This window comes from Vombatus ursinus, unplaced genomic scaffold (assembly GCF_900497805.2).
Source record: "Vombatus ursinus unplaced genomic scaffold, bare-nosed wombat genome assembly UNPS02009770.1, whole genome shotgun sequence".
Classification (NCBI taxonomy): Eukaryota; Metazoa; Chordata; class Mammalia; order Diprotodontia; family Vombatidae; genus Vombatus; species Vombatus ursinus.
In genome coordinates this window covers 14910292-14925346 of record NW_020949548.1, presented here as the reverse complement: position 1 = coordinate 14925346, position 15055 = coordinate 14910292, and the positions used below count along the sequence as shown (strand labels likewise).

The window sequence follows — 15055 nt, the reverse complement described above, 5'->3', positions numbered from 1 at the left end:
TGTACGATAACTTTAATCTCTGGATACTTCAGTATTTTCGGTAAGAAGTTCTAAGTTTGAATCAGATGATCTCTAATCTCCCTTCCCATCTCTGATATTACATGTTCTAAGGTCCCTCCAAGCTCAGATATTCTATTTTTTAAGGTGATTCCACGGCTTGTGGAGTGGTTCCACACAATTCATCCTGAGTCTTAGAAAAGACCTCAGAATCACCCTGTTGTTTTGTCTGTATGTGTTATCTATATTTTGTTTTTGAAATCATTCCATGTAAACTAGAGGTAAGCATGATATAAAAGAAAGGCAGAAGCAGAGCCAAAAGATGTGGGGCTCAGAGCCTGTTCTTCAATTTACTAGCCAAGTGACAGGGGTGAGTCCCTTTCTTTCTGAAGTTTCCTCTTCTGCATATTCAGGAATTTGGATGAGGCGGTCTCTAATTTCCCTTACCAGTTAGTTCTAAAATTCTACAACAACTCAAGCATCTCTTATATTTCCTACCTTCCTTCTTCACCAATTTTCTGCATTATAGGAGACTCAAGAGAATTTAGAATTAGAAGGACCCTTAGGTTTGTTGTTGTGGATACTGACTTTCCCCCCACTTTTCCTCTCATTCTTTCTCAATACCCTGAATTCTTGAAGGTCATGCCAGCGTTTAGTTCTGGCTCACTCTCTCAAGTTGGAAAGGCTTGAGAGACAGGCTCTGGACACAGACTGTCTGTCTTCTGAGACAGTCTTCTGAGGACCAGCCTGGCTCAGGTTAGAGGTACTCCCCTCCAGAAGGTTGCTCATCAATGCACAAAGGTTTTAGGTCACAGCATCTCATTCTAAATGCAATTGTGCATTGCAATCTGTATCAATGATACGAGTTCACATATTAATGAAATGACACATTTTTTTTTGGTAAGGCAATTGGGGTTAAGTGACTTGCCCAAGGTCACACAGCTAGTACGTGTCAAGTGTTTGGTCTGAGGCCGGATTTGAACTCAGGTCCTCCTGACTTCAGGGCCGGTGCTCTATCCACTGCGCCACCTAGCTGCCCCGACACATCTTTTTAAACAGGAAGGGGTTAATGGACTTTCCCCATTTTCATTCACTTAATTTTGACAGAGCTAAAGTTACTAGTGCCATTTTAAATTATATCTAGTTTTATCAATCTATACGAACTGAAATCTTTCCAACTAGAAATAATTCTTCTGATTCTTAGTGCCTTCCTTCACTGTTGACTCTACAATTATTTTTATCATCAATTTTCATGGAGTTGGTAGGAAACTAGTTATAGTTTGTTTTAGTTACTTGGCGAAAAAAAAACCTGTTTATTTCTAAGTATATCGTGTATCACATCGACTTCAAGACAACACATTGTAAAGTTAACAGTGTCCTCAATTTTTTCCTTATAGGCACAGAAACACAAAAATAATGATAAAATACTCAAGTTTAAAAGACTGAGTTTTGGATCTGAAAAAGAGATGCTTAGCCAACTTCTACTCAAATAGGAAATGAACAAGTAGTCTGGGAAAGAAGATAGTAGACACTTGAGAGTAAGGAGTGAAGAGCAGGTGGGACAAAGGTTGCCTTCAGGTAGCAATGAAAAATGATAATAGTAATGATTGCTGACAGTTATCTGGTAATGCCATTTACAAAATAATGCTTTACATATACATACATACTGTCTCATTTGATATTCTCAATAGTTGTATGAGGCATTATTGTCATGTTCAGTTGTTTTTCAGTTGTATCTGACTCTTCATGACCCCAATTGGGGTTTTCTTGGCAACAGTACTAGAGTGGTTTGTCATTTCCTTCTCCAGCTCATTTTACAGAGGAGGACACTGAGACAAACAAGGTTAAGTGACTTGTCCAGGGTCAAATCGCTAGGAAGTGTCTGAGGATGGATTTGAACTCATGAAGATGACTCTTCTGACTCCAAGCCTGGTGCTCTATCCACTGTGTCATCTAGATGCCCTGAGTTCCATGAAGCAGGTAATAGAGACAGACAGATACATACACATGCACACGCATATACACATATAAAATGATATCCTCATTTTAGAGATGAGTAAATCCTGAAAAGGATAAATAATACATATAAGGTCAAAAAGCTAGCAAACAGTTGAATCAAAATGTGAACAAAAGCTTTCTGATTGCAAATTCCCATTCATTCCTCATCTATAAAACAGGAATAAGAGCAAGTTTTCTCTCACAGGAGTGCAGTCAGCATTAAATAAGATAATGTGTATAAAACATTTCATAAATGGTTAATTATTAGATAACTGACAGCTATATCCAGTACTCCAGGTTACCCCTAAGAAAAAGTAAATGGGGGCAGCGAGGTGACGCAGTGGACAGAGTACTGCTCCTGGAGTCAGGAGGACCTGAGTTCAAATCTAGCCTCAGATACATAATACTCACTAACTGTGTAACTCTGGGCAAATCATTTAACCCCAAATGCCTCACTAAAGGAAAAAAAAAAAGAAAAAGTAAATGGGAAAGGGCAGAAACTAGATCAGCCCACACCCGCAGACCCATTCTTTTCCCTTTCTACTACACTGCTTTTGGCAATTACTCTACTGACTTAGCCTAGTGAATTGGTCAAGTATCATCCCCATTTTATAGATGAGGAAATTGAAGCATATGGAAATTAATGGACCAGTCCAAGGGTACATAGCTAATAAACTGGAAAGTCAAGCCTCTGATACAGGTATCCCAACTGCAAATTTAGGGTCCTTTTTTTTTTTTTCCACTATATTGTAGTTGCAACTGATACAGTCACAACATGAGTGCTATGTTACTATTTAGTAACTGAGAAAGGACTGGGCCGTTTCCAGGAGGAAAAGGGTGTGGAATTTACTCTGGCCTGTTAGGAGGACCATGGACTTGAGAAGACGTAACATGTACAGTCCAGTAGAGTAATTGCCAGCATCAGTGAAAAACGGGGAAAGCAGATGGGTTAGTGAGTACGGATTTGATTCAGTGAAGAGTTTCCAACCACAAATTTGTTGCTTGCTTTTCATTCTCAAGCTATCTGATTTATTCCTTCCTCTTTCATTAATGGATTATAGATTAGAGCAGAAAGGATCTTAGATGCCATCTAGTCCGTGGTCCTCAGTTTATAGATGAAGAAATTGAATCCCAGAGAGGTTACATGCCTTGCCCACAGATGGTACAGTACAGGGAGTAAGTGTCAGGGCTGGGATCTGAACAGAAGGCCTTGGATTCTAAATCTAAGACTTTTTCCACTCTACTCCCCCAAATCTACATTATGAAATATAAAAGTCACATTATTGTTCCTATTATTTATCTTCAATTATTATTAATCCTTAATTGTTATTAATGGTGTTATATGCCCATAGCTTAGCCCTTAGCTTTGCTGATATTTCTTACCTTTTCTTTGTTCACTTTTTTCATGGCCCACTTGTGATTTGTTTCCTTGTGTGTGACTTCAATGACCACTCCAAAGCTCCCTTGTCCCAGTTTTCTTCCAAAGGAATATATTTGCTGGGGGAAAAGAACAACATCGTGTTGATCTCTCACTATCAAACAGTGGATGTTGGAAATCACAGACATTCACAGTGACCAGGCTTACAAGAATTAAGCAATACCACTGATGAGGCAGCTAGGGACATGTTTTGAGGACTGCTGTCTTCTGGAAACAGCTTCATCAGAGATTAACTTCACTCCCAGATCTACATAACAGGTTTGGTCTCTCTACTGGAAACTAGTTTTGGATTAGCAAGTCAATCAGTCAGTAAAATTTATTAATGTTTAATAATGAATAATTAATGTGCCTACTCTGTGCCAGGCATTGTGCTAAAGATTAGGAATACAAAAAGAAGCAAAATCTAGTCCCTGGTCTGAAAGAGTTCACCATCTAATGAGGGAGAAAACAAGCAAAAAAATATGTACAAACAAGCTACATAAAAGAAAAACAAGAAGTAATTAAAAGAGGAAAGGCACTGGAATTAAAAGGGATTGAGGAATGCTTCCTGTAGAAGACAGGATTTTAGTTTGGATTTGAAGAAAGCATGGAAGTCAGTAGATAAGAGATGAAGAGGGAGATTATCCCAGGCATGTAGGGACAGCCAGAGAAAATGCTTTCTTGTTCAAGGAATAGCAGAGAAGTCAGTGTCACTGTATTGATGGAACATGGCAGGAGGCAGGGATGGGAGAAGAGAAAGGCATAAAGTATAAGAAAAGTAAGGGGGAGATGGGCTAGGTTATGAAGGACTTTGAATACCAAACAGAGGATTTTGTATGTGATCCCAGAGGCAATAGGAAACCATTAGAGTTCACGGAGTAGGAGTAAAAAGAAAGGATAACAGATAAATAGTCCTATGTGAAGGATTTCTAGGACAACATGGGAAAAAATCATAGAGCAAGAATAAGATCATTGACCACAGCTTTAAAGCTAGAAGGTTATCTAGTCCCGAATTCTCATTTTACAGATGAGGAAACTGAGGCCCAAGGAGATCAGATAACTTACTCAAGGTCACACAGGTGACCAGAGTGGCAGAGCTAGGTTATGACCCAAAGAACTCTGCCTTTAACTCCAGAAGTCTTTCTGAGCAACCAAAAAGAATAGGTGGGTTGTAATCTGCACCAAAGGAGAGAATAACTCACATCAATGAGATGACAGATTCACTAAAGTATTGCAATGAACTTAAGGTCTGACCATAGTGCATTATTTCTGAATTTGCATGCATTTTTTCCTTTTTAATAAATTCTATGAAACACTTATGATTTGTATGATGTGTAATCAAGGGGCAGAAGGGAAGATGATCCCATTAGCAAAAGTTGTAAAGAGTCAATTACATCTTAAATATAACACATCTTGGAACCCAAGAAAACAAGTTGATTTAGGAACCAGGAAGGCCAAAAAGTTTAGTACTGCAAAATAGGTTTTCAGGGATTAGAGCAGGCCTGCACAACCTAAATTGTAAGCGATAAGGGGTAAACCCCGAATGGGCAGCAGGTTGTGCAAGCCTGGATTAGAGAAAGGCTAAAAAACAGTGAAAGGCAAAAGCCCTATGGCAAGGGTAAAGTTGCCTCACTGGCTTTAAAGTAGAAGGGAAAATGACTACGGGTCAGTGACAACAAAAACCAAAGGATAGAATCCTTCACAACTAGTACATTCTTAAAAATCAACACTTCAAAATTATATCCCACAGAATACTGGTGTTCTATACCATAGGGGTTCTGTGAAGAAATTTAAGTGCCAGCCAGATTCTCCTCCCCCTCTAAAATGTGAAACACAAGAAATATCAAAAATACTTATTATATGGGATGCCCCAAAAGTCTCATCTCATAGGGCTGTTGTGAGAAAGGCAATCCTATCAATAAACATTTATTAAGCACCTACTACATAAAACACTGGCTGAATTCTAGAGATACAAAAACAAAACAAAAAACAGTAAATGACCTCAAGGAGAGAACTTATATTCTATGGAGGAGGGAGCTCAACAGATAAAAGTACATAATTTTGCAAGGGAGCAAAAAGTACTAGTAACTAGTGGAATCAGGAAGGCGTCCTCTGGAAGATAACATAAACTAAGAGAGAGTGCATTCCAGGCCTGGGGTCAGCCTATGTAGAGACATGGTATCACAGGATGTGATACATTCCTTCACAAACTCTCTATTCTAGTTAAACTGGATTCCTGTTACCCATATACAACATTTCTATCTTCCATCATTCCATCTTTTACAGCCATAGCACAATGCCTGGCACATATTAAGGTCTCAACAAACTCATGTTGACCCCATGTCATATTTACACCAGCACTGATGCATTATATCCTTAGTTCTGCTTTTAGAATCACTAACTTTCTCAGATCAGGTGACATTTCCTCCACTGAAGAAGACTCTGATGTTGCCAAGTGGAATGATTATGGTGCCTTCAACAGAAATAGAGAAAATTGAGAAGTAGGCTTATGTGAGAAGATAATGAATTCTATTTTATACCTGTTAAATTTGAAATACCTTCAGCTGGAGACAGAGCTATAGATCTAGGATAGAAATAATAAAGAAATCCATAGGAATACCACATTTCAGGAAATCACATGAGAAAGCTGCCCAGAGTATTTGAAATAGGACAAAGTACAGTTTCATAGAATCCACAAGACACCATCAGAGAAGAAACCCAATGTATAGCTTATGCACTAAAATAGTCACCAAGTAACAGAGAGGTTCAACATTAAAGCAATAGTTTTGCAAGTTACCAGACAGAAGCCCTTCAACATATGAAGGAAAAGTATTATGAGCAATACAGGACTACTTATAAATGACAAGTAATGAAAGGAAGGGGGTGGGAAGAATAGATTGCAAAGTATAAGAAGTCACTCTGTAAGTCAGGAAGTCAGACTTTTTGCTCTACAAAGCTAAGTATAAATTTTTTCAGCAGAAAGGAAGAATTCAAATCATTCCTACTAAGGAAATTAGAAGTGACAAGGGATTTTGATATGCAAATTCATCAAAGAAACTTAAGAAACCTAAAAAAAAGTCCTAGAATGAGCCAGTTTTTGCATGATTAATAGAGACAAGTTTGTCTTTAAGCAGCCTTGCTGTGTCTGAGGAGACTGAGAGAATGCAGAGAGAGCATAATACATGAAAGCCATGAAAAAAGATCAGATAAAGCCATCTGAGTGGAAAGAAGTGTGGAATGGTGAGAATAGAACACCACAAATAAAGGTCATTTGAACAAAGAAAAGGGAAGACAAAAGCAGGGAGCAAAAGCCTGATCTACTTTTGACTAAGCTGGGCAAAGGAAGTGTTTAAAAAAAAAAAAAGAACACTGAAGGAGAAAAGGGTAGGGTGAGGAGTAGGTATCTGGGTAGAGAGGTGGAACAAGTTATTTTGAGCAAAACAAGCACTACCTAGTATTCTGAAAAAAGGGGATATGGAGGATGAGTCTGGGCAGAGGAGTGCTATGTGAGTGTGAAAGGGTGGATAAAGGATCAGAGTGTTTCAAACAAAACAGACCACGGATACCTTTCTTATTTTAAAACAAAGAAGTAATATAACAAGATTATAGGGGAATGCAACCTTAACAATTATAGCTCTGAATAGTAATGGGCTAAATTTACTCCTAAAATGGAAGAGACTTACAGAATGGTTTAGAAACTAGAACACAATAATCTGCTGCATACATACAAGGAAAATCAAATTTAAAACAAATGCACATATAGAGTTAAAATTAGAGGTAGAAATGGAATTTATTATGCTCAGGACAATGCAAAAATTCAGGAACCCTGAACATGATTTCAGATGTGGGAAATAGATCCTTTTAAGTGGAACAGACAGGAAAATATTATGCATTAAGGTGCCACAGATAAGAATATAATATGAACATTAAATATGCCTTCAATGAATGCTATATGGGAAAAACTGGATTGGCTATAATCACAGTGATTACTGGCTAGAAATATTATTTCCACTATCACAGGATACTTTTACAAAATTTTATCATAAGCTAGAACATAAAGAATTCATAAATGAATGTAGAAAAGCATAAATATTAAACACATGTTTACAGACTATAACGCAATAAAAAGTGTCATCAATAAGGAAATATGAACAATAGATATAGACCTATATGAAGAGTAAGTAATAATTTCCTAAATAACAAGCGAAAGCCACAAAGAGGAGAAATGACCAATGCCAGCATGGCAGCACTCATAATGTGGATGGCCCAGGGCTCCAAAGCCCCTAAAACTCAATACAAGACAACATAGAGGCCTTGAAGATATAACACTTTGAACATCAAAGATAAGAAGGGCCTAACCTTGGGCATGGAGGTCAATGCAGGAACCCAGGTAACTCAGGGCAAGACCAAGCAGGGCAGGCCACCTCACCAAAAAGTTCATCAGAGGGCAGGCCTGGCTCTGACACAAAACTCCAGTTCAAGCACTAAGGCTGCAGAAATGAGAAAAAAAAAACTTGGGGGTGGGGATGGGGGTGAGAAACCTACCCCATTATAGAGAATTATTGTAGATCCAGACACTACCCAGAAATCCAACCTCAGAGAAAATAATGCCATGACAACTATAAGCAGGTACTTATGAAAAAAACCCAGGCTACATGAATACCTAGAAGAAATGAAGCAGACCTCAGACTGGAAAAACCCTGCACTTTCTCACAAGGCCAGATCTCTGGTATTTGCCTGAAGCTATTATCCCATCAACTGGCTTTTCATTGTGGCTACACCCAATCTCCCAATTCTCTATTACTCTTAACCTAGCCTAGCCCTCCATTGTCTTACCTCAGTATGGCCCCTGGCCACTTCCCACCCTTAATCCTAGCTGGGCTCCATTCTCTCTTGGCCACGTGGTCCAGGTCCCAGGAGTTCTGTTCACCCCAGTTTACTGGCCACTCCCATCCAGATCTTCCTTAGACCCCTCCTCCAGTCACCCCAAACTACTTGACCACTCTTAGATCCCTCCTACACTCTTTCTGTATATAAGGTACATCTTGTCTCCATTAAAGTGCTCAGATTCTTATAATCTAGCCAATAGCTTACTAATGTTTAGACTCCTTAAGAGTCTGCCCAATATGACACATATTCTAATAAACCTTGTCTTTGGCTGGAATAAAAAAAAGAAATGAAGCAAGAGATAAAACATGAAATAAAACCTCTAGAGGAAAGAATTTCAAGTTGGATAAATACCTTCGAACAGAAAGTGATAAACTTTACCCAAATGATGAACTCCCTGAAAATTAGAATAGACCAATTAGAAATTAGTGATTCTGAGAGATAGCAAGAAATATTGGAACAAAATCAAAAGGCTGAAAAAAAGAAGAAAATGTAAGGCATCTGGTATAAAAAACAACTAGCCAATAAAACAGATTAAGAGGTAATTTAATAATCATTGAGCTCCCTGAAAACCATGATCCAAAAAAGCCTGGTTATTATAATGCATTTCAAGAAATCATAAATTGAAACTGCCCATATCTATTTGAACCAGAGGGCAATATCAAAACAGAATCTACCAATCGTCTCTTGAAAGAAACTTCAAAAAGAAAAGTCCCAGAAATGTTATAGACAAAATCCATAACTCCTCTGTGGAAAAAAAAAATTACTGCAAGCATTCAGAAAGAAGCAGTTCAAGTATCAAGGGACCACAGTTTGGATCATACATGCCCTAACATTTTCTACTCTAAACTAGAGGAGATATTGGAATACAACATAACAAAAGGCAAAAGATATGGCTTTACAACTAAGAGTAACTTAGCCTACAATGCTGAGGATAATTGTGCAGGGGGAAAATGGATCTTAATGGAATACAGAACTTCAAAATATTTATGATGAAAAGACCAGAGTTGGGTAGGAACTTTGAAATATAAATACAAGAGTCCAAAGAAACCTAGAAGGTAAAAATTTATTTGCAATTAGAAGAAGGTTTAAAATTTTATGCAGTGATAATATTCTAATAGGGAGAAGAAACAAGTGTATCTTCTGAAATTTAACATTTTCAAAGGATACTCAAGGAGTTAAGTAAGAAAAATAGAGGTTCTGAGGTGACTTGATTCTGTTCTAACAGTCTGAAAAGGGGGAAAAAAAGAAGGAAGAGTAAAAGGAATACACTAGTATTGAAAGGAAGAAAAAGCAGGTGGAAATGATATTTCTTATAATTGAGGTACCAAACTCTTTGTATATGTTCAATTCTTCTTTCAGCTAAGAATGAAGTTTATCTAATGTCCCTCCTCCCATCCCTTCTTGGATGTCTGTATACTATTCTTTTCCTGTACCTCAATTATGAGAAACCTCAACAGGAAAAAAAAAATGGAGGCAAAGAAGGATGATAAAGGAGAATATCTACAAAGAAAACATCCTGATCCTTTAGGGGGAAGTCAAAAGAGAAGTAAAGAAGAAAAAACAAAGAACAAAAGCTAAGGAGGTGCATTGGATTACCTTTTAGACAAAAGGAGAAGAGCTAAATAAATTGTGGCATATGAATATAAAGGGATATTACTGCACCTTAAGAAATGATAAAACAGATGACTTCAGAAAAATCCTAGGCAGCATGAACTGACAAGGAATGAAGTGAATAGAAAAAGGAGAACCAAGGACAGCAACACTGTAAAGAAAATAATTTTGAAAAATTTAAGAATTTTGATCAACACAGGGACTAACCATGTCTCAAGAGGATATATGATGAAGCATGCTACTTCTTGACATGGAGGTGATGGATGCAAAGTACAGAGAGATAATATATTTTTAGACAAAAACACCATATGGATTCATTTTACTTAACTATGCTTATTTGTTACAAGATTTTTAAAGATGTTTTGTTTTTCCCTTTTTCTTGGTTAATGAGGAAGAAGGTTGAGGATGAAGGAACATTAGCAATAATAATTTTTTTAAAAAATAGGGTCATTAAAACTTTTTTTAATTCACAAAAAAGAATAGAGAAAGTTCAGAAGGACATAGGATAATTTTCAAAGTAATATGTGTAATTTACTCTTTATTTTTAAAAAAATCAAGGGGTATGAAATGGAAGCTTATGATTTCACAAAGAATCCTCTTTTTGTTCTGCTTTATGTATAGAAATGTTCTTTTCTAAAGGTTGAAGTTCAGAATAAAAAATAAGCATTAAAGAAAGAAAATAGGGCATGTATGTCTATCCTTCAGAAACATACATACACATGCCCATGTATGTGTGTGCTTTCCTGGTAGCAATCTGTGGATTCTCTTAATCATTGCTTAATCAATAATCTATGAAAGACAAACAACAATAATTGTCTGTATTCAGAAATTCTGAACAGTTTTTTTGTATTATTTCTTCCACTATGGTATTCAAGTTTTATGATTTGTCATGTTCTTCTGGAATACCTATCATCATTAAGCTATTTCTACACATCCCGTCAAGTCCATTCACTTTGACCTTTATGGAATTCACATGTCCTTTTAATATTGATGTCTTTTGCTTCTCCTCTGCCAAATTTTTCTCCACTTTGGTATTTGTATTCCAAATTTGTCATAATGTTCTTACAGCTTCTATTTCTTTATTATGATTTTAAATCATGTAATTCAATTTTTCTTATTCCAACATTTACGAGGCTTTTTTTTTAATCTGGATTTGGCCTTAATAAATTTCCAATTTCTTTTAAGAATTTTATTTCTCTTTTTAACCATTTTGGAATTTCTTGCTATTTTTCCATGGTATCTAGAGATTCCACTGAATTCTGTTTTTTTCACCAGTAATACAGTATCATTTTCCGTTCTATTATAATATTTGTTCAACATGCTTTGGTTTTTCTTTGAGGCTTTACTTATTCTTACATTTGGGGAAATCCTCTCACTTTAACTTTTTGTGTGCCAGGTTGTTTTTTTTTTAAATTTGGGTCATTTTTTCTAGATCTTTTGGTGTTTCAGCTTGTTTTGTATTCTCCATCACATGTTCTTTGGCCCTTCCCTTTTCCACTGCTGAAAAGACCTCCAAGATTGGGTTGCTATGTGGCCACAGCCTCCTTACATTGGGATACATATGAGTTGGCTGGATTTGTGTCTCTTCTAGGAGAAAAGACTGGTCCCACTTGGGTTTCTAATCCCCTTTGACCCAGGCTGAATGCTCTGTTCCCCTTTAGCCTATGGCCCAACTGCTGTATCACACATCTTCTACCCTATACCAGCTCTTTTGTACTCTCTCCTTTCTTTTGAATAGTGGGGCAGAATTAATGTTTGCTACTTTTGGAGGGATTTGGGAAGAGTCACTGCCTTGGAGGACCCTCACTCAAAGACCTGAGAGCTTGTTTGTACTCATGAAATTAGTTGGAAAAAGAAGAGCATAATGAAAACACTATTTTAAAGTTCTTTGGAGTTAACTCATGAATTTTTTCCTTGAGTAGAAAGGTCCTATCTTCTTATTTTGTGGATCCAGCTATAATTACTCAATAACTTGTGTACAAGTTTTTCTTTTGATGCTTTATGGTTTGAGAAGTTTTGCAGAAAGTAGCTCTTCTACCATTTGGTGATCACGGCACCTGTCTCTCCTTCTTCAACTGTATATGTGTATATACTCACATATATCTGTATGTACATATATGTGTACATGTATAAATTGTTGTTCAGTCATTTTCAGTCACATCTGACTCATGTAACTTCATTTGGGGTTTTTGCAGCAGATACTGGAGTGGTTCACTATTTCCTTCTCCAGCTCATTTTACAAATGAAGAAACTGAAGCAAACAGGGTTAAGTAGCTAGTAAGGGTCTGAGACCAGATTTGAACTCAGGAAGATAAGTCTTCTTGACTTTAGGCCCAGTACTCTAGCCACTGTACCACCTAGCTGCTTATGTATATATACACACAAGTATGTCTATATATCAAGAATATGTATGCACATATATGTACTCTGTACATATGTGTGTATGTATATAGGAATATGTATGTGCATATATTTTCTGAACTTAATAAAATACCAAATAAAATGAGCATTTTAATATACAAAGTAGAACAGAAAAAGAAAACTGAGCACAAAACCCACAAATCTCTATGCTATAACTGCATTTTCTTTACTTTTCATAATGAACCTACTTTTTAAACCTTTTTATTCCTCCTAAAACCTTTCACGGCCAGGCCATACACCAAGAGCTCCCTCTTCTCCCTCCTCCTCATCTTATATCACTCAAATATATCCCACCTCTGTCCCCTACTTTACCCCTGTCTCACATGAAAAGGTGGCCTTTTTCCTTGCCAAGGCTAACCTTTCTACATGCATTCACGACCCCATTCCACTTTATTTTCTCTAGCAAATTACCTCCTCTATTATCTCCACTCTCTGACTTATCTTCAACTTCTCCCTGCCTAAAAGCTGCTTCCCTAGTTCCTACAAATACCCATCCTCAGCCCTCACTTGATCCTCATTAGCTTATCTCTTTCCTCTTTCATGGCTAAACTCCTTGAGAATGCTGTCTGAAATCACTGCTTTAATTTCCTTTCTTTGCATCCTCTTCTTAATTCTGCAATTTGGCTTTCAACCTCATCAATCAATGTGAAACTTCTATCTTCAAGGTTATCAACAGATCCCTTAATTGTCCAATCTGAGAACCTTTTTCATTGCTCATCTTTCTTACTTTCTTTGCAACCTTTGACCTTGCTGATTCCTTTCTTCTGGGCACTTTCTGGTTTCTAGGTTTTTTTGTACCACTGCTCTTTCCTGGTTCTCCTCTTCCCTGTCTAGCCACTCCTTTGCTGGCTCTTCTTCCTGGTGATGCCCACTAACTGTGGATGTTCCACAAGAGTCTTTCCTTGGCCCTCTTCTCTTACTCCTCTATACTAAGGGTTGGTTTTTTAACCTGGGAACTGTGACTTGTTTTAAAAAATATTCTGATGGGGAATTGATTTCCTTTGTAATTGTATTTTATTTTATGTATTTAAAAACATCATTCTGAAAAGGGGTCCTTGGGCTTCACCAGACTGCTAAAGAGGTCCATGATGCAAAAAAAGTCAAGAATACTCTCTTCATACAAAGGTGTCAAACATAAGGCCCAATGCAGCCCACAACATTCCCAGTGTGACCCAAACAAGATTAAAATGTAATTGGGAAATATTTAACAAAACAAATGACAACACAATAAAACAAAGGATGTTAATGTTAATGTTCATGGTTTTCTAAGTCAATATTCAGTCTTCAGGGATCTTTATGTATGGTTTAGTGGCTCTTATTTCTATTTTGAATTTGCTACTACTGCTCTATATTATTCTGCTTGGTAATCTCATCAGTTCCCATGGGTCCAATTTTTATTTCTATACAGATGATTTTTATATCTATTTATGTAGTCTTAATCTCTTTCCTGAACTTCTTTCTCATATCACCAGCTGCCTATTGAATGGATATCTCAAAATGGATGTCCTGCAGATATGTCAAAGTCAACATCTTCCCCACCTCCATCCCCACCCACCTCTCTTCCAAATTCCCTTATTATGTCAAGGGTACCACCATCCTCCCAGACACTCATGCTCACAACACCAGTGTGAACCACAACTTCTCACTCACATCTACTCCATATATCCAGTTTATTGCCAAATCATGTAATTTCTTTCTTTACAACATCTCTTGTATAAATCCCATTTTCTCCACTCATGTAGCCTCTGCCCTGGTGCAGGCCCTCATTATTTCACTTCTATACTAATTTAATAGCCTTCTGATTGGTTCCCTTGACTCAGGCCTCTCCCCACTCCCATCCACCTTCACTCAGCTATGAAAGTGATCATGTTGAAGTGCAGGTCTCACCATATCATCCTTCTATTCAATAAACTCCAATGCCTCCCTTTAACTCCAAGATCAAACATAAAATCCTGTTTATTTTTAAAAGCCCTTTACAACCTAGCCCCTTCCTACATTTCTAGTCATCTTACATTTTACTATTTCCACATACTTTAAAACACAGGGATATAGGTCTTCTTTGTATTCTTCATACAGAATATTCCATCTCCCAAATCTGTGGCTTTTCATCAACTGTCTTCTCTATATAGAAGATGCTCTATCATTATCCCTATCTCCTAACTTCCTCTAAGACTCAACTCAAATCCTACATTTTATAAGAAGACTTTCCCAGTTGCCCTCATGGTCCACCTTAAGGCATATCTCCTCACTCCTAGAGTGCCTTTCATCTGCAAATATCTTCCATTTACACTGTATGTGCTTTATACCTATTTGGTTGTTTGCATGTTTTCTCCCCCATTAGAATGTAAAATCCTTGAGGGCAGGAATTGTGTTTTTGCCTTTATTATATCCCCAGTACTTACTACATTGCCTGGAACATAGTAAGCATTTAACAAATGTTTATTGACTAACTGACTTTCTGTTTCATAAATCATTTCTTTTACTCATTGAATTTTCAAGTTGAAAAAGACCTCAGAAGTCATCCAATAAGAATCCTTTCAAAATCATCCCTGAAAGGCTATAAAACCTGATGCCTTTTCCCCAACCTAGAAAGGGCAGAGAATCATAGAATTTAGAGCTGAAAGAGACTTCAGAGAAAATTTAGTCCAGCTCCCTAATTTTATAGAGGAAGAAACTGAGGCCCAAGAATGATTTGCTCAAATTCACACAATTAATAAGTTA

General features: G+C 37.1%; 1 protein-coding gene across 1 annotated transcript in view; it reads right to left on the bottom strand.

The window, feature by feature from the left end:
• STK33 (serine/threonine kinase 33) overlaps positions 1 to 15055 on the bottom strand; it is a 186816-nt gene that overhangs the window by 61513 nt on the left and 110248 nt on the right. Inside the window, exon 6 of the mRNA XM_027852566.1 lies at positions 3379 to 3492. Coding sequence (XP_027708367.1) covers positions 3379 to 3492 — 114 coding nt within the window. The remainder of the gene's footprint in view (positions 1 to 3378; positions 3493 to 15055) is intronic.